Raw genomic sequence first — 21,105 nt, 5'->3', positions numbered from 1 at the left:
TTAATGGCTGATATAAATCCTTAAGGGTGAAAAGACCTAAATGCCCTCAATTCTAAAATAAAACCTTAACATCCACCAAGGGTAAAATCGTCCTTTCGCACCTATTTTGTTAATCATAATTAACACCCTCCAATTCCCGCTATTCTCAATATTCTCAAATTCCAATAATCCATATCTCGTTACCCTTTAACTCCCGGCAACGCTCTAATCATTCAAAATCACCCTGAGACTCACCCCGTGCCCCAAACTTAATCCCGTTATGACTAGACCGAACACTTGCATTTCATGATCGTCTCATGTCGAAAGGCTCGAAAAAATCCACATATAATGCGGTACCATTCATAACTCACCCACATGCACGAAAATACACAATTACGCCATCAACGAGCCAAATTACCAAAATGTCCTTATAATTAAAAATACACCCATATGCATGCATTTATCATCATATTATAATATAATTCACATAAACATGCATATAATCATTTAATAACATAATAAATCAATTATGGCCTTCCCGGTCTCCTAATCAAGGTCTTAAACCTTATTAGGAAATTCGGGGCATTACAACATTATCCAAAACAACCTCCCAATTCACATCAACCAACCACAAACTACAGTCCACAAAACACATATAGCACACAACAATCAAGGGGCCATGCCCTAACATCATGCATATGTTAACACATTCATCATGCTCTATATAAAATAATAAGGCAAATAGGGCACTTAAGCACATAACCAAGCATATAATTCAATCATTACATCCAACCCTGAGTCGAGCTTGTCACTGGCAGCGAGCGTACATGTTCAGTCAATCTCCAGGAACCATAAACCTTGGCTCACTTGATACCAAGTTCTAACGCCCTACATCCTTAGAACCATTACTAAGTGAGTTTAAAAATGTGCAATTAACTCGCTAATCGAGGTTTTAGGTTAAAAGTGTTGCTAAACTGTAGTAAAATTCATTTAATTTAGAAATGTAGTCACTCATTGGAATTTGAAAGCATTATACATTTGGGAACCTAAAAATGTTGTTTAGAAAATACTTTACATCTCAAGATACATTTAAGGTCGACTAGGCGAAAAATTCAAGTCTATACATCACAATTTTCCCAAAATAACCCTGGCCGTGGCAGCCAGGTAGACCAAACATGTACACATCGCTTCACGCTCTCCGTACTCATGGTTGGTCAACCTTTCCATTGCCCTTACCTGTACCATAGAGCACCCGTGAGCCGAAGCCCAGCAAGAAAACTCAACACAAATAGTCAAAATAGCCATATTTAGCAATCAACATATAACAAAGCCGCCAACAGGCTAAACATATAGCAGCCATGCCGTCCCAGGTGCTTTACTAGGCCATGGGTTCGTAATCTATACCGTGAGGATGACTCAAGCATCCGAGAAGGGGGTCCCACCCCAACGGCTTGCAATTCGTGTGCTTAATGCCGCTCTCGCCCCCTTGTCATACTCGGCCTTGCACTCCACGTGCTTAATGCCATTCTCGACCCCTTGCCGTACCCGGATTCCTGCCATTCTCGACCTTCGCCATTCCCGGCCTTCGTCGTTCATTCACTAATAAGTATACATAGTTTAATTTCAATAAATACTTAAACATATACCAAACATAAACAATAGGGCTATGCCCTGTAATTCAATCACATATGGTTGTGACCTACAATACAACTATAGGGCTACACCCTGCTCTACTGTACAACAGTTTTCTTACCTGTGTCTCGAGCTTCTTGAGCACCAAAATCTTGAGCACAGTCCTCTAACCCGAGCCTCACTAAAAACCTAGTCACAACACACAAGTAATGCTCTCATTGTTAACGAATACATAATTGTACCCCGAAACCACTCCCGTGCTCTCGGGACCTCCTGTTTCCCCACACAAGGTAGCGAAAGCGTCCCCTGAGCCCCCTGGGCCAAAACCCTAAAAACACAAAATCCCACATCCTGAAAATGGCCTAGCGCTGCGGCACTACCCTATAGGGGCCGCGGTGCCCAGCAGGGCTCCCATCCCCTGATTCAACCCAGCACCGCGACACGGAAGAACAAAGCCGCGGTGCTCATACGCGAACCTAGAAAACTGCGTTTTTCCTACCATTTTTCCCGAGCTAAAACTTATCCAAATCAATACCAAAGTACACCCAAGTTCCAATTCGACCTAAAACTTCAAATAAATAGTATATCAACTCATAAACACCAGAAACACACTCAAACACTCATCCAAACTCAAAATCATCTAGTGGTTTAAAACTCCACAGAAACTTAAACAACATCAGAATATTCACTTCAGAAATCAATGAAATTCTTTCCTCAAGTAGAAGTTCGTCCCTGAGCTACTTTCAAATCCAGTTCCAAGCTCAAATACACAAATTCCTAAGCTTAACCTTGCCAAAACTTCTTCCCAAAAATCCACAAAGCAAAACACAATTCAGTTCTCAAACCACAACACTTCTTGTTAGAATTCAACAAAGAACTGAGTTAAATACTTACCCTTGAACCTAGCTAAGTCTCCCAAATTCTAGCCTAGAATCCCTTGAATTTCTGACCTTAAATCTTTCACTATCAAGCACAATCGAGAAGGAGAGGGGAACTAAATGGAAGAGAGAGAGAGAGCTGAGAGAAATTTCTGTTCTTTTTCTTTTATCTACTTTTGTCTAAGTGTTTCTAGTATCCCCAGCTCCCAATTGAATAAATCCAATTTCCAAAAGTCAAGATTGCCCCTCAAATTGCCTTAAGTCCTCAAATACCACCAAGGGTAGTTTAGTCATTTGTCAAATCTTACTAATTCCTTGAGTGTTCCCATAAGTCACCGTTTAATCCCAACATGTCCATATATTACCAAACTAATACATGTTACTCAATATACCCCGAACACTTAATACATTTCCCAAAATACCCCTGGGCTCCTCCCGAGCCGGGTATTTTATCCCTGTTGTGACTTTCTAGCTAAACTGCTCCCTAGGACCATCTTGGATCGTGCATCACAAATAAATAACCACTCACTCGTGGTATCAATCACAATATACAAAAAACATTGCATTTATGCCCTCAACGGGCTAAAATTACAAATATGCCCCTCACAACCAAATGGGGCCCACATGCATATTTAATTCACCTAAACTTGCATTTCTAATCACATACTCATCAAATTCACATATTAACATAATAAATCAATTATTGCCCTACAGGCATGCTAATCAAGGCCCTAAGCCTTATTAGCAAATTTGGGACGCTACAGGCTTGGCCCGAATGCTGGACATAGTCTTGATTTGGGTGTTGGCCTTGTAAATGCACATGATTATGATTATTCCTGTGTATATCTGTTTTAATGTATTGTAATGCATTGTATTTGTATGTATGATAAATGTATTATGTGATTGTCTGTTATGGCAAGAAAGCTCGATTTATAAGCCGAGGATATGTTGTTGTATCTGGTTAAAGATCAACTTACTAGTCGAGGGCATACTTGATTTAAGGGGCTCGACTTATAAGTCGAGGATCGGCAAGGCTCGACTTATAAGTCAAGGGTCTTTAAGGCTCGACTTATAAGTCGGGGGTTTGTGAGGCTCGACTACAAGACTCGACTGATGAGCCGAGATCGGCGTTATGCGCATTGAGTGTAGGCCGCTATGGCTAGGCCACCTCGGGAGTGCACCAAGCACTTTACTGGCTCGGATGCCATATGAAAAAAAGGGAGTGCAACACGCACTTGTGTAACCCTATGGTTGCTGATTTGTATAGTGTTTATGCTTAGTTCTAGTTATTACTGCTAAGTCAGCTGTATTATTCTGTGAATTGTTTGAATATGTTTTCTTGCTGAGTCTTTTGGCTCACGGGTGCTTTGTGGTGTACGTAAGGGTAAGGAGAAGCTTGGCCAGCCATGAGTTGGAGAGAGATAGCAGTGATGTGTACATATACAGTCCGCTCGACCGCCATGACCGAGAAATTACAAGGAAGCTAGGGTTGGATCTCGTTTTGCCGCCTAGGTCAGCTTATTTTGTAACCTTCGAGTTGTAACCGACTTTTAAACTTGTATTTTGGGATCCCATGTAAAGACTAAAATTTTTGTTTAGTGAAAACGTTTATGACTTGGCCAAAATTTTAAATACATGAACCTTTAGTGACTTAATCACATGTTTAGTCCAAATGACTCGTTTAGCGAGTCCAGCCATAATTTTAAACACACTTGGTAACGGGCCCTAATTAGCAAGGTGTTATAGATGCTGAGATGGATAAGAGATAGCGAGATAGGATAGCTAAGCGGCATAACCACTTCAAAACGTTTTACAAAGGATCAGATGATTGGGACGAGGTCCTAAAGAATCCACCCAAAGATGTCAACACCAATGAGTGGAAACAAATTTGTGAGTTTTTCAAGAGTGCATAGTTTATATATTTCGCGCTCAGTGAAGAACAAAATAAACCAAGACCAAATGAAGTACTCTACAACACCAGGAACAAAATCATTAGCAGCCACTCGTCACAAAAAAGTAAGTGAAAATATTATCTTAATTATGTTGTATGAATTTATAAGTTCTCAAACATTTTCATTTTCCTTATTAGTTGAACCCAAACCTCATTGAGGAATGGAAGGTGTATCACTGGACAAAAAAGAATAAGAATTTCGTTAACGAGGATGTTGACTGAGATTATGTAAGTTTAACTTTATTACCAATTCAAATAATTATATTTTTCTTTTGTATTATAATAATTTTTAAAAACAGTTTAAGTTGAAGTCAACTCTTGAAGCTGAGACTAAGCAGACAGTTGAATCTGGTCTGATGATTCTTCCTCGGTCGATCAAATGAAGATACTAAGTCAAGTTCTTGGTGAAAGGCGAGGCCATTGGCGAGGGTTTGGCCGCAAATTAAAGAGTAAAGCATTAACTCGTCCCTCTCAAAACACTCAGTCTCGGGCACCACCTCACCAGTCAACTGAGGATATACGTGAATAAGTTGATATTGTGAAGACTATGAATAAGTAGCTTCCACCTGAAAAATGTCCGGCAACAAACGTAGAGATGCAGAATACATGTAAGCGGTTTTTCGATAAGTATGTAGGTTCGTCTTCTGAACCTCAGACATATCACACGTCTTAAGATTAAGCTTCTTAGCCTTCACTAGGCCATCCCGACATGCCTGCACCAACGTTGCCATCTCAACCTTCGGCCCAGTCATATATGTATCAATGGCCGATGCCTCCGTACCCTCAGGCTTATCGTCCTCATATGAGTGGACCTTCGTCTCAACGTCTGCCTCCTCATATGAGTGGACCATTGTCTCTACCTTCGCCCTATCCTTATCCATATATGTATGGACATGGAGGACCCTTGTTATGTAACGACCCACCTATTCTAGACCTTGGACCATTAATAACTATTATATTAATCATAAGAAAACGTACATGTGAAAACATCATAACTTTATTATGTAAAGAAAGGGTTTGAATACATAAAGATTTTACTTAGGATATGGGATCCCATTGTTTTAAAAATAAAAACATAACATGATCTAAATAAATCGATTACAAAACTAAGTGCGAAAAAATACATAGAAATATGATTTAAAGACTTAAAGACTTCATCCTCTAATCGAACGCTCAGTCCATCGATTCCATCCTGCCTCAATACACATCCCCAAGCTGCCAAGAACCTTTCTCGCCGCCATAGCTAATTTCCTGCACATTTAAACATAAAGGAATGAGCCTAATGCCCATCAAGGAAAATCTACAACATAAATCATATACAAAAAAATTATATCATAACATATGCTAAAAACATATCATAAACATATACTATAAGCGTATCATAAACATATGTCATATACTACTATAATGGCCATCATACTACTTGGGGCTTGTTTATCTAAGCAAGTCATATGCCCAATAGATTTGTGGGGCTTGCTAGCCAAGCAAGTCATATGCCCATAAATTATTAGGGCTTGCTAGCTAGACAAGTCATGTGCCCAAGGTCTATAAAAATACTATACATAATGTTAACATACAACATAAGATAAGATAATATATAATATATAACATAACACATCATACAAACATACAATCTATCCTATTTTCCTTACCAATATACCGGGATATGAGAACAGTATCGGGACTTTGGAACACTCCTAAAAGCCATAATAAAAAGGTGAGTATACTAAAGAAAAAGGATGAAAAGAATGAACGAACTATACCTTCGAAAAGATTCTTACCAAAAATCTTACATTCAAGATCTTAGATGCCTAACCAAGAATAGAGAATACGAGTTAGGATTTTGAGTAGAAAACTATAAGAATAATACAGAAAGGAACTAGAATAAGGAATACCTCGAATGCTTCTATAACCGAACTACACCTCGAACCGAAATATACTATGAACCTTACTTCCTGAGTGTTTATTAAGCTTATAAGGATAAAGCTTATAACCCCAACCCAAGTGTTTATCACTCTAAAATAACCTAACAGCTTGTAGACTCTGAACTTAGCTTGATGAATGAATAAATGGCTGGGCACTAGGTCCTATTTATAGAGTTCAAGAATGAAAAGATCTTCATTTAGCTTGAATAAAATAATGGCTTTTTAATTGAAAAATCTTTGAATAATCATTAAGAAGAGGCTGAAGATTCAGTCAAAAAGATTCTGGACTTATCAAGAGGTTAAGGAATAAAATAAGCTCGGTTTCAAAAACGTTCAAAAATCTGGTACTACAGCGGATATATCGCCCCTAGTAGGCGATATATCGCCCCTAGTAGGCGATATATCGCCTGAGGCTCGTCGAGGTGGCCGTGCGAAGCTACATGTTTTTTGTATCCCCGTATGGCGATATATAGCCCCCTAGTGCTGCGATATATCGGCATATGCTGAAATATTATACACGTAATTACACATTTTCAGCCTAATTTGAATTGAGTAAACAACCTTGACTAAGTCCTCTAACGATTTCAAAGCTGCTGGTAGACCCTAGGATATTCAAATATTACTCTTATTAAATTTATTCATCAAAATACTTGATTATTCATTAAACATACACATGACAAATGTCATTTCCTTATTGGGTTTATCTAAACCTTATATTATAATAAATATCACCTTCATAATCAGTCATATTAATTAAACCTTAGGTTATAATTAATATTCTTAAACTATAGGTTAAACTTATAAAATCTACAAGTTTTGCTACGAGTGTCTAACTAAATCTCGGTATGAACCAAAATCCACACTCATAAAGATACTACAACTATTACTATTGCTACTTACCCACCGAGATCCCTTTCTACTTCCTCAGTTGTCGGTAAAAGGAAGTCTTCCACAACGTGAATCATCTCATCATCTTCATTCTCATCAACCACCTCATCAGCAACAATTTCTTCCACCTCACCATGAAAAATCCACTTATCATAAGCTTGATGAAAACCCCTATCGAATACGTGTGCCTGAACTACATCCAAAGATTCAAATCTATTATTATTGCATCTCACACACGGGCACCTAATTCTTCCATCAGAATCTTTATGTTCCGACGCCTTCCTCAAAAAAGCTTGCAGACCATTCCAATATTCTTGACAACCACGATTTCTCAATGTTGTCCAAGTATTGTCAATCGCCATCTAAAGTGTTATAAGAGTGTGAGTTTTAGTAATGTGAATAGGAATGGATAACAAATGAAATTTGTTATCATTTTTGAAATCTTGTGCAATATTATAATATCTTATGCTATTTTATGATGTTTTATTAGATAATGTTATTTATAAACAAATTAATATTTTTTCCTAAACTAATTTATTATTTATTCTTAATTTTTAAAACTTTTATTAAATATAATTATCAATTTCTATATTCATGTAATTAAATTAATAAAAAATAATTAAAAATATAATATTATTTATTCATAATTTTTTAATTTGTAATAATAATAATTTTACAAATTAATTATTATTTGACTTTTAGACTAATTTATTTTTTTAAATAATTAGATAAATTTTATTTATCTGTATCATTCATTATTTTATTAATAATATTTATCGTGCCGATATCCTTGTAATTGATGATTGTAGTCAACAACCATCTATCGCAAGCATACCAGGACAGAGAAAATAAATTAACTTCTAATTAACTACTAATTAATTTTTTTGTTCTATTTTTACAAATTATAATTATAATAATTTTACAAATGAATTATTATTCTATTTTTGTCAAACATGTTCAATGCAAGAGTTTTGTTTTTTTTTTCATGTAGTAGGGGACAAAATCTAAAATCTTTGTGTCAATCCTCTCAAATATTAGTCTTTTTGCTAAAGTTTTTATTTCAAAAGCAAAAAGCTATTTTTTTTTAAATACGATGGACTTTAAACATTAACCACAAAAAATGTGACATAATTTTTTTCGATTTTAAAATGTGGTAAATAAAATACAAATTTTAAAAAGAATTTTTTTTAGAAATATGTGACATTGTTTTTGTAAAGAAGCCTTCTAAATTTTTAATAAATACAAACAAACCGAGAGCATTATCAGCATTAAAAAAACTATTCCAAATAAACAGAGACTAGGAACACAAAGCCAAAACATAGAATTGTACACATAATGCAAAAATGACAGATTCATCATTAAAAAATACTAACAAGTAACAACAATTCAGTAACAAAAAACCAAATATAAAATCTAAAATCAGAATACATCAATGACTGTAGTCCAAAATATCCATATCAACATAAATCATAAAAAAATACCTCTGACCCACCAAGCTAATAAACCGAAATTCCTAAAGCCACCAAGACCAATCACAAAAGAGTCTCTATCAAAACCAAAGTTATATATGTCACTGATTTCTTATTCTTTGACTTCTTTAAATACATAGGTGTAAGTATAGAATATATTATATATATACATAAGAGAACAAATATATTATATTCATTAGTCCGTACTTATAATTAACTGCAAACAAATTTATAGTAATACTAAACAAATAATAAGAGTAGTAGTCAGTGACAGTACCTAAGGTAATGGAATCAACCCGCACATACAAATCTTGGCCTGAATTAGGATAAGTTCTTGTGTCCACCAAATCACCGTGCCATGCTAGGCACCCAATCAGACCCTCACTCACAGTTGCACTAGGGTAAGCCATACATAAATTCTGCCTCATTGAAGAAAATAAAAAATCAATGACTCTTTTGTGTCATTGATTCATTCAGAAATTTCTTCCCCAATCCCGATTGATAATAAAACCACCCTAATATATATATATATATAACCAAAAAAAACCTGTGGAATGGAGATGAGATGGAGCTTTGTTGTACAGTCGAAGCTTTGTCGTGCAAAAGGGAAGACGGAGAAGAGAATGGATGCGAAGAAGAAAGGTGCGGTGCAATTTTAAACCTCCACATGAGCATTAGCGGCGGGACCCGCCGCTATTAGTCTTCCCCCGCCTCTAACAAAGGTGGTTACCCACCGCTAATAGTATTAGCGGCGGATAGTTCGCCTCTAATACAGGGAATTATCCGCCGCTAATAATTCTTAAAAATTTTCCCGGGCATTTATTTTGGTATATTAGTGGCGTACTATCCGCCGCTAATAGTGGAAAAGTCTGCCGCTAATATATATTTTTATACTTTTTAAATACTCACTCATTACTATCGGCGGACCCCAAGTCCACCGCTAATAGACTGTACAATACAGGCGGACTTGGTCCGCCACTAATACTTATGCCGCTAATAGCCTTCATTCTTGTAGTGAATCATTTTGTTTTAATTGATATTCTTGTTAGGTTCTATGGCTTGGAGATTGTTCGATATGAAAAAGTTGGAGAAGAAAATTTGCTTATTGGATTATTGGAAAATTCATCTACAACTTTGAATAATAAATTTGTAGTACGTTTATTTAGAATATTTAATTTTATTATGTGGGTGTAAAATTTTTATTTAAATTTGGATGATATATTAATATTAAAAATATAGTTTTTTTCTTCTTCATCAAATGCCCCATTTTAAAATCTTGCCTAAGCCCCAAAAAACCTTAGGCCGGCCCTGAGTGGAATGTATCAATTAATATATATATATATATATATATAAAAGAGATTTTGCAATGTAAATTAGCACACAACCTTCATCTATCATAAGTCCCTAGTATTGTTATCCTCATCCTCGTCGATAAACTCAATGATAGGCTCGGATGGAGGATAGTGCGGCGGAGGTGTTGATTCGTTCCAAGATCCAAACATATATGGAGGTAGTGGGGGAGCTTGGTGTAGTTTGTACCACTATCCCCTTTTTTTGGGAGGTGTAGTGGAGAAACCCATGTAGATGATACTTGTCAAGATTCAAGAGATCTAGCTCTAGTACGCGCGTTTCTTTATAGGGAATAGGTACCAACTCCTAAAAAATTTAGTAGGCGTCAAACTATACTGCGTTAGATTTAGCAAGGACAATATCCTCACTATATAGCTATTTCTAAAAAATTAAAAATTTAAGCTAATAAATTCTGAAAAAAGTCAGATTATTAGGGGAAATTTTCATAAATCATCACCCTTTTGTCAATTACATGTGTAATTTTTTCAACAGCAAAATTTGACGCATATATAAGAAAAAGTTACAAACAATAACGGTGGGTTGCAAGATAACATAATGTAAAAGTGTACACCACAATATATAATAACATATTAAATACGATTATTATAAACAACATAAGTTTAACTAATAAATTGACTAAATTTTATGCTAAGTAAGAAAAAGTTATTTATAATTAGAAATAATTAATTACAAAAACAATATTAATTTATTGTTGTCCAATAATTATTTTTATTATATAAAATATATATTAAAATGGTGGAATTAGTTGAGGGTGTGGATAATTAATAATGATCGTAAACTTTGTCAACACAATTAATTATATAGAGAATTGCTAAGGAGAAGGTGTCGTATTGCTATTGGTGCAATTTAATATCAGGTCTCATATATTTAAATTTAATAAGTATTATGAAATATTTTTAACTAATTATGAAGTGTCACCTGTAACTTTTTTTATTTTAAAACAAGGTTTATTATTCAATTAATTCTAATTACAAAAAGAAGTTTTGACTAATCAATATGTGTAAATATACTAATCAATATATGTCGTATTTTAAATTTAAGTACATGTTGTTGTTAAAGTTCTTTAATCCAAAAGTTTTAAATTTATATTTGAGTTTAAGTGCTAAAGTCAATTTTTCATGATAGCACAAGTTGTAATATTTAATTACTCCATCATATAAATATACAAAAACCTATGTTTGAAGTAGCTAACGTGCCGATCGAACATGTCTCTCTATATTAGTTATAATCCAAATATATTTATATAAATTAAAATAATAAGCACGATGAGTAGTTGACATCTTGTAACCGCGTCTATGTGTGAATCGATTGTTGGTGGCATACACACACACACATATATATATATATATTTATAGATAGATATATACATACATGTACATATATACATGGTACTCTTAGTCAACCCTAGACCTATATATATTACTGCATGCAAACACAGCTTTCCTTCAAATTAATAACTATCATATACATTTAAGTGAGCTCTATTTGAGATATAGATATGGCGGCAGAGATGATGAAGGTTGAGATTATTAGTAAAGAGACCATAAAATCGTCGTCTCCAACTCCATCTCACCTCAAAACCTGTAAACTTTCTTTCTTGGATCAGTTCATACCTCCAATTTATTGCCGAATGGTTTACTTTTACTCCAAAAATGATCACCATGACACTTCTGCTACCTCCGACCTTCTAAAGAAATCTCTATCTCAAACCCTAGCTCGGTTCTACCCACTTGCCGGAACAATCATTAACAACACAACCATTGATTGTAACGACGAAGGAGCTCAGTACGTCGAGGCTCGATGCATAGGACTTCTCTCAACGTTTCTGGACCAATCGCCCGATCTTTCCCTACTCCAACACTCCCCTCCAGCAATGATTCAGTCACCCGAGCAAGGCATTTGGCCTCAACTGGCGATTCAAGCCACTTTCTTCGACTGCGGCGGAATGGCCTTGGATGTGTGCGCGGCGCACAAGTTCATGGACGCAGCCACAGTTGGAATGTTCATGAAAAGTTGGGCTGAAACCTCACTGAAAAGCGGTTCGGATGATGGTCATGATCAAACGGCTGTGGTTCCGTTGTTCGATGGGGCTTCTTACTTTCCACCGGCAGATCCCTCCTTCTTCCGGGCACCTAACGTGAAGCCAGATGAGGTTGAATGCGTCACAAAGAGGTTTGTGTTTGATAAAACAAAGGTGGTTGATCTCAAGGCCAAAGTTTCCAGCCAAGGAATTCTGAGCCCAAGTCGAGCCCAAGTGGTGACTGCCCTCATATGGAAATGCGCAATAGCAGTTTCACGATCCAACTCCGGAGGAGTGGTTCCAACAAGGTTTTCCTTATCACAAACTATGGACATACGCAAAAGGACTCAGCCTCCATTGCCGGATGGTTTGGTTGGGAATGTTTCGACGTTCATTTTCGCCGAGATGAGTGAGCAAGAGCCAGAACTGAAAGATTTGGTGACTGAAATAAGGAGTGGGATTAAAGAGTTTACTGAAAACAAAGCGGAAAGACTCCGAGGAGATGATCCATCGGGTGTGATTTTTGAGGATTTTATCAAGTTTGGTCAGTTGATTGGAAGTGAAAATGCGTACAAATTGGTTGTGAGCAGTATGTGTAACTTTCAGCTGTATGAGGCAGCTGAGTTTGGTTGGGGTAAGCCATTTTGGGTGACTGTTCCTGTTGTCACTGGTCATGGTAATTTTGTGAGGTTGATGGATACTAAAGAGGGTGGAGTTGAAGCTTTTGTCACATTGAGCAAAGAAGACATGGCCTTGTTTGAGTGTGACTCTGAGCTTCTTGATTTTGCTTACTTATCGAATCTCAACTCAATCATTTGAAAATTGTGAGTTTATTTATTTATTTTATTAATTTGTTTGCTTTCAATTTGTTTGTGGAGGCTGTTCAAAGCAAATAAATTACCAGAAGGTAGCTACTGTTTTGTTTGAGCGCCAATCTGTTTGTAATAATATGGTACTTTGTTTTCACAATATGAAAAAGTCTTTTTCTTTTTAAATATTGTTACACCCAAATTTTGTCACCGTCATAAATGAGTCTTGAAATGTAGACTCGAATGCATAAGTTCGAAAATGGCAAGTAATGGCTCAACACGTGTATAAATGTGCATAATTCATGACTTCTTCCTATTGGTGATCGAGCACAAGTTTAAAAGGCTCAAGCTTAAGCATCAAGATCGAAAGAACGAATCTTCCCCGAGGCATGTGTGTAATTCGAGTCTTAGTGCGAGCTCGAAGGTGTTTCTCCCCAAAGATTGAGCTCAATGAAATCACTGGCTAAGGATGAGGCTGACTATAATAACGAGCTTGAAGTGTTGGTCGATCTCGAAAATGTGTAAATCTTGCGTTCGAGGTTAGTAACGCGCTTTGTACACGACAACTATTAGGAGATCCCTATTCCTTAGGGATTCATTGTTATTTGATATTAAATCCAATTATCATGGGATATGATGTAATTGATACATTTAATTATATTTATTTCAAATTTGAATTGTAACTTCCCGAAATAAGGGGAAGATATTTGTTGTTAACCAGGTCTATAAATAGCCTGGAAAATTTCATTTGTGGACACACACAATTTGGCACGGAGAACACTTTGCTAAATTGATTTCTAAAAGCTATGAGAGAATATCACTAATCAATAATATTAACTCGTGGACTAGGCAGATTTTAACTGTTGAACCACGTAAAAATCCAATTGTTCTTCCTTGTTTACTTAAATCATTGTTTAGTGCTCTTCAGATTTAAGTTGATGAAAAACAGCGTCAAGAGTTTGGTGCTTTCATTGAGAGAAGCAAATCGTTGGATTGTTTAGTCAGAAACCTACTGAATTACCAATGGTCGCCACGAAGAACCCAAGTACTGGTGGGCGGCCATTGCCCCAAATACCCGAGGAGAAAACTCCTCGCACTGAAGATTACCCACGGTGGCCTGGGAAGCAACCAATGACAGACCACGACCCAGATGAGGGGAGTGCGTTCTCCGACTCCAAGGGACCGCCTGCGCTCTGGCCTGATGAGGACCTCTATTATAATCGAGAGAGGTATATCCCCATTGTTGAACTGGAGAATCGCCAACTACGCCAACAATTGGCAGTGGCCACAAGGCGTAATGAAGAATTGGCCAGGCAGACCGCTGAGGTCCAAGCACCACCCCGAAGGCCCAGAGGACGTCCTCGAGGGAGTACGACCACCAGGAGGGTTAAACAAAAGGGCTCAGCAGGCTCAGGCAAGGCCCAAGAAAAACCTTGGCAATGAACTCCCTTGGAGAAATAATCAAACTGATATTACTGGCAACCCAACTGTGGAAGTAACGGCAGGAACAGGGAATAATTGAGCTCCTCCACAGTTCGGAGCTCTAACTCTGAATCTATCAGGAACAACCCGGAACCTGTCCGGGCCAATTCTGGACCTTCCAGTCCCAATAATGGGAGGCCACCCCCATCTCCTATAAGACACCCGTCACCAGTCCGAGAGGCACCCCGGCCAACTCCTCATAGGAACTAGGCAGAGGAGCATAATGGACCCAAAACAGGTATGTTTTAAAAATTTATAACTTGCAAGTGCACGAATCATATATGAAATATAGTGTTCGTGTAAGCACGAGATCGAACCCAAATGAGTTGTCTAAAATAAAAAAGAAAACTATTTTAAACCAAAATTAATAAATTCTAACCTAGCTCCAAAGATTGATGAGATTTAATGTCATGAACATAAAATAAAAGATTTAAAATAAAACTATTTAAGAGAATGAAAATAAACCAATATTGATTTGAAAATAAGTGTTAAAAGGAAAGATTATTAAGATACTAGAATCCAAAAAATGTAAGTTTAATAATACTTATTAGTATATTGATATTCCCAAGTTTTAGTGATAGTTAAAATAAGTCAAACTATTATTTTCCAAATAGATTTATAATTTTAAGCACAAATTATTTCTAAATAGATAGGATTTTTCTTCACTTTTTAAAAAAGTATAATTTCAAAGTATTTAATGTGAATCAACCTAATGAAAAAAAAAATCAAATAACATTATTTATAAGGCAAAACATAATATTTTTGTTCTAAGCATTGGATGTGTACACTTTAATGACATATCTTACACAAAGCATTGCACTTTGTGTCCAAAATGAAGAACAAAGTGCAATATTATCTAACAATTCAAAATATGAGATATTAAAGATGAAAGACATATATAAAGAAGAAAAAGCCATAAACTTTGTTGCATTACAAGGGAAATCAACATACAATATAAATATTATCTAGTTAGAAGTTGCTTCATCATGATCCTAATAATCTTATGAAAAAGATTAGAAGCACATAACTAGAATAGAAATTATAAAATAAATAAAATACATACTTGAAAATGCTCTTGAAAAACACCAAAATGGAAGAGAGAATGGTAGAGAGAAATGGTAACCCAAAATTAAGCACCCTAAAATAGTATTGAAATTCTATATTTATAGCCAAAATGAGAGCATTAAAATAATCAACTCAAATGAATTAAATAAAGCAAATATGGTATGTAGAGGTAAATTATAGGGTGTAATGATGATGTTTGTGGTGAAATATGTGGAAAAATTGGGTAAAAAATTGGCATTTTTGGACAAAGGGGACAAAGGGACAAGGGAGCCATTTGTTGGGCTCAATAAGGGGTTGTGGCAGGGAAGCTTGGCTGGGTTGAGGTGTTTGGATGGTTGCTGAGGCAGCTGGGCCGTTGGGCCTGGGGCGAATTGGCAGTTGGTTGGGAAAGGGAGTTGGCGGGCCCAGGCGCACGTGTGGGCTGGGTGAGCTTCGGCAGGCCTTGGAGGAAGCTTGGGGAGGCCCGCGTGATGTAGCTGGGCGTGGGCTTGGGCCAGGACGTGGGCCTTGGGTGGAGGTTGGAGGAAATGACACTTTTAGTTCTTTTCTTTTCAGTTTTGCCATATTCTTTTCTTTATTTTTCTTGGCTTTTCAAGCACCAACAATACAACAATTTCCTACAAAATAAACATAAATTAAGTCATAATAAAATATTTTTAAGTATAAAATAAATCATATTAATTCTTTAAATATATTAATATAACTTAATTTAATTTAGCATTTAAGTTCAATAAAACTAGATTTTTGACCTTAAACTAAACAACAATAATTCAAATAACTATACTACAATATTTTACAACAATATAACTATAAAAATACACAAAGCTCTAAAAAATTAAAATAAACCTAATAAATTCAAAATTACTTTAAAACTTAATAAATTAATTAAAAACTCAAGAACTAAGCAACAATTAGCATATAAAATATGGTAAAATAACTCTATTTTGTAGAGTTATTAGAGCCTACACCATAGAGGCCCTCTCGTAGTGGCAGTCGAGATGGGAACCATCGAACCAGACCTGGACATGGGGGCGAGAGGGAAGCAACCCGAGGACACATGGCTGCCCAACCAGCGGGAAACCATATGTCTAGATCACAAACAACTGGAGCAAGAAGGCCGATGGAAGATCCACCTCGTAACCACCGAGCCCATCAACCAGAGAGAAACGTTAGTCTCATGAGTGGGAGCCTAGACCTTACTAGCACTACAAAAATTTTCACTTTTAATGACTCTCTATAATGACTTACACCAATGGTGTAAGTCATTAAAAGTTATTGTTGATGACTACCTAGGTAAGTCATTAAAAGTGGTGGGAGACGTTAATTTAAAAATATAAATATATAATTATTTATTTATAAAATATCAGACATGTAAGAGCATCTAACGTCTCCCCTGGGAAGATGTGTCACATGGGACGTCTCCCTAGGGGAGACGTTACATGTCTGGCACGTCTTCCCAGGGGAGAGGTTAGATGCCTGGCCTAATATATACTCAGCATTTCCTTCTTCTTCCTCGAGCGCACGAACGAGAGGCAGAGAAGGGCAATTTTCTGGGTGATTTTAGGGCCATTTTTTTTTTTATGATTTTGGTCGATTTTAGGCTATAAAATCTCATTTGAGGTAAGTTTTTATTATTTATAAGTGTTGTATAATAGTTAGGATAATTTTCATGCTTATTTTCTCTAGTTATTAAGGGATTGATATTGAGATTTTAGGGTTTATGAGTTGCGATTTTGGGTGATTTTTGGCTCAACAAGGTGGATTTAAAGCATATTTGAGGTAGGATTTGAATACTAAACAATGTATTATAGTTAGAATGGTAGAAAAAAATTATTTTTGTGCATTTTTTTATATGATTTGTGGGTTTTATTAGAAATATTAGTTTAAAGTATGAAAAATAATTTTTATGTATATTTGAGAAACTATATTGTTTAATTTTAAGATGATACCACATTATTTACTATTTAAAATTTTTTATTACTGTTTAATCCAAAAATTATACATTTTTTAATTAATTTTTAATGTTTGTTAAGTATTTATATGTAAATATGTTTTTGTTAAAATGTATTTAATAATTTTCTCTAAAATAAGAAAAATAATTTAATTTTAATTTTACATACAAAATAGTAATTCAAGTTTATATGTTTATAATATTTTTTTTAATTTATATTACTATTTAATTAGAAAATTATATATATATTTGCAATCTTTATTAACATTTAAGTAGGTTATTTATACATAGTTATGTTATTTTTATTGATTTAGTAATCTTTTATTAATTAATTAATTAAAAATTTTAAGTTGTAGTTTTAACGGAGATTTTTACAAGATTTTTGCCTCAAATTTTCGATTTCAAGCACACATTTGATGTTTTTAAGTTTCTAAAGTTCCAATAATAAGTTATAGTCAATCTAATTATTTAGTGAAGTTTGTTTAGTAATCTTTTATTTATTAATTAATTTAGTTTTGTAGGTTGTGAATTTAATAGTAAAGTGCGTGCTTTTCAAAGTGAAGTAAATTTGCTAGCAAGGACTATTAATTGCAAGTGGTACATACATTATCTTATTTATTGTTTTAGTATTATTAAACTTTTGTTAGAGGGGTTTGAATATCTTAAATATTCATCCTTAGTGAAGTAGGTTTTGAGATTAAAATTGTGTGTTTCGGTGATAATAAAAGGTTGAGAACTGTATGTTTTAGTGAAGTAGGTTCTGTAAAATTTGTTTGTGTGTTGTAGAGCTATAAGGAAGAAACTTATTGTCTGTTGTTTGAATAGTTTGACTTGTTGTTCACAGATGGTTAGATCACTATTATAGGGGAAATGCTGCTCGATTTTGTCTAGAATTATGTATTATATTATTCTATTATTATATTTGTATTGTTTTGTGCTTATTTGATTGGATTTGATTAGCTTGACAGATGCTTAGGTTACTAAAATAGGGGAAATGCTATCCAAATTTTCACATGCTTATTTAGTTTTTTTTTTGTTTAATTTTTCAGAGACATGGGAGAGGATATGGATTGAAAATGGATGTCAGCGAATATGTTATCCGTGGAATATAAAAACGAGGTCAACATTTTTCTGACCAGTCTACCAAAACTTCCCGAGATTCTAAATAATATAGAAATTGTGCAACCTAAAATAAATAACTACAACTTCAATTATTTTGAAAATCTATAGTTGAATTTTACTAATATTCTTTATATTAAATATTTTTATTTAAATATTAGTGTCACTACAACAAAAAAGGCAATTTGCATCAGTTTATAACTGCCACAATTGAGTTTTTGCGTCAGTTTAATATGTGACGCAATTTCCCATGACGCAAACCAGAGTAGCATTTGCGTCAGTTGGCCACTGTCACAAATCTGGCATTTGTGGTCGTGCCCCACTGACGCAAACGCCAGACATTTGCGTTAGTGGGGCACTGTCACAAATCTGGCGTTTGTGGCAGTGCCCCACTGGCGCAAATGCCTGATGTTTGCGTCAGTGGGGCACTGCCACAAATGCCAGATTTGTGACAGTGCCCAACTGACGCAAACGCCAGGAGTTTGTGTCAGTGGGCCACTGCCACAAATGTTAAAAACGAGTATTTTTTGCATCAGTTGAGAACTGTCACATAAAGTATTAACCAGAGAAATTGCAAATGTTTATGCCAATTTCCCTGGCCTATTTTGATTAAAAAAACAGCAGCAGAAATAGAAAAAACAACAGTATAAACAGAAAAACAACTGTATAAATTTTTTAAACATTTATCTAAAGTTAACTTTTATGATCAAATCTACAAAAGTAATTCAGATTTCAATGTTAATCTATGTATATAGATAGTCTTGTGTTCTAAATTTCTAAGTATTAAACCTCATTTAACTAAAATTTCCTCACCAACTTGCTCATTTGCTAATCAAGACACGCCAAAACTGATTCAACCCACTCATCCTGTACCTCGTTGATTTCGTCAGTCGAATATGGTGCCGTATTCGTAAACTAATTAGAAAATATTAACAATAATAAGTTAGAAATCATCCAAATAAAATCATGAACGATAGTTTAAATTAAAATTAAAAGGTAAAACAATACCTCATTTTTCAAGTAGGCCTTTGGTCTAGGCTATGAAATCAACTCTCTTGCAAACTTCATAATGTAAAAGCCACACTCGGTTGGCCCAGTTTGGTTTCGACACTATTACAACATAGTTATACAAATTTAAGTATTATATTTAGCAAATGATTATAATAAAAATATGTTAAAAACTTTAATATGATAAGTAATATAATTTACTTACCGTAGAAACACAAACTTTAAGATTGATTGACTCTTTTTCTCTTCGGTGAGTATCATATAGATCCAATGCCCTGCACAAAATATTAATATTTACCCAACTATGAGTTTGAAATGAAATTATAAATTAATTAAGTAATATGTATAACTTACATGATAATTATCTCCTTGATTTCTGTGCGAAAATGTGAGTTTACAGGATCCAAAAAAGCTACCGAATGACTATGTGATTGAATTAATATTAACATTCAATGATAGCTACAATAAAAAAACTTGCGTAAGATATTTATCAATTAACAAAATGTATAAATATAAAATTAAATTGACTTACTTGTTGTTCCAAGGACAAATTAGAAACTGTGTCTCTAGCTCCATCTATAGAAACCGATCGAAAAGATTTTTAGCACGTATTTCATTGGTTCCTGCATTAGTGGACACTAAAGCAGAATGCATGAAAGTGTACATGTGATTCAACCCCTTCGTTTGCACTAAATCATCGAGCACGCTACATATAATTAAAAAAGTCAATAAACTATTAAATTTCAAGTTACACTAAATAAACTAAAAGTTTATAAACACCATTGTACCTCATATATAATGCTAGTTCAGTCTGCCCGATCATCTCATAGTTGCAGAAGTGGAGGATCTCATCTTTCCCTAACATAGCAGTAGTTTGGAATCCAAATACCCTTTCTACAGTTGGAATTTCTACCACGTGGTCATCTTTCCATTTATCAGTAAACTTCACCAAACACTTAACAATTCTTGGCATAGGCACTTCTGTAGGCTCATGTGTCAATGCTTCTATTCTTTTCTTTGATTGTCTTGGTTGTTGAGTAGAGGGTGCAAGTGGCTCTATCGTTTGTTGATTAGTAAGGACCCAATGTTGTGGCCATCCAACATCGTACCCGACTGCTTGTCCAACCAATGTATAACCTTCCATTGTAAGCGGATATGGTAAATTAGCGTTCTCTTGAATGACTACCTCAATTCTCACACGATAATTTCCAGGAGCCAGTTGAACACTATGTATTTCTGTGCAACAGGCACTTAAAAGTTTCCCCTCTGCAACTATATTTTGTGTTGAACCAAGACACAACTTACAATTAATCTGTTACATTCCAATTAATCTGCTAGATTTTTCGATAAACTAGTTTATTTTTACTAGGTCAAATATATGCAATAATGAATTAATAAGAAACTATTACCTCATCAGGAAAATTTGACTACGGTGGTGGGGGAGCACATTGTGCCTGTGTCTGTGGTGGATGAGCATATGGTGGCTGTGAGGGTGGTCGGTGAGCTTATGATGTCCATGTCGGTGGTGGCAGAGCATATTGTGCCTGCATCATCGGTG

General features: G+C 35.2%; 1 protein-coding gene across 1 annotated transcript; it reads left to right on the top strand.

Annotated features, from left to right (window-relative positions):
• The first annotated feature begins 11,606 nt into the window (after positions 1-11,606).
• Positions 11,607-12,932, top strand: LOC133823789 (stemmadenine O-acetyltransferase-like). The gene has a single exon (XM_062256639.1). The coding sequence runs from the start codon at positions 11,607-11,609 to the stop codon at positions 12,930-12,932; it is 1,326 nt and encodes a 441-aa protein (XP_062112623.1).
• The last annotated feature ends 8,173 nt before the right edge of the window (positions 12,933-21,105 follow it).

The sequence above is a fragment of the Humulus lupulus genome, chromosome 3 (assembly GCF_963169125.1).
Source record: "Humulus lupulus chromosome 3, drHumLupu1.1, whole genome shotgun sequence".
NCBI lineage: Eukaryota > Viridiplantae > Streptophyta > Magnoliopsida > Rosales > Cannabaceae > Humulus > Humulus lupulus.
Note: the sequence above shows the minus strand (reverse complement) of the source record. Positions and strands in the feature narration are given on the sequence as shown.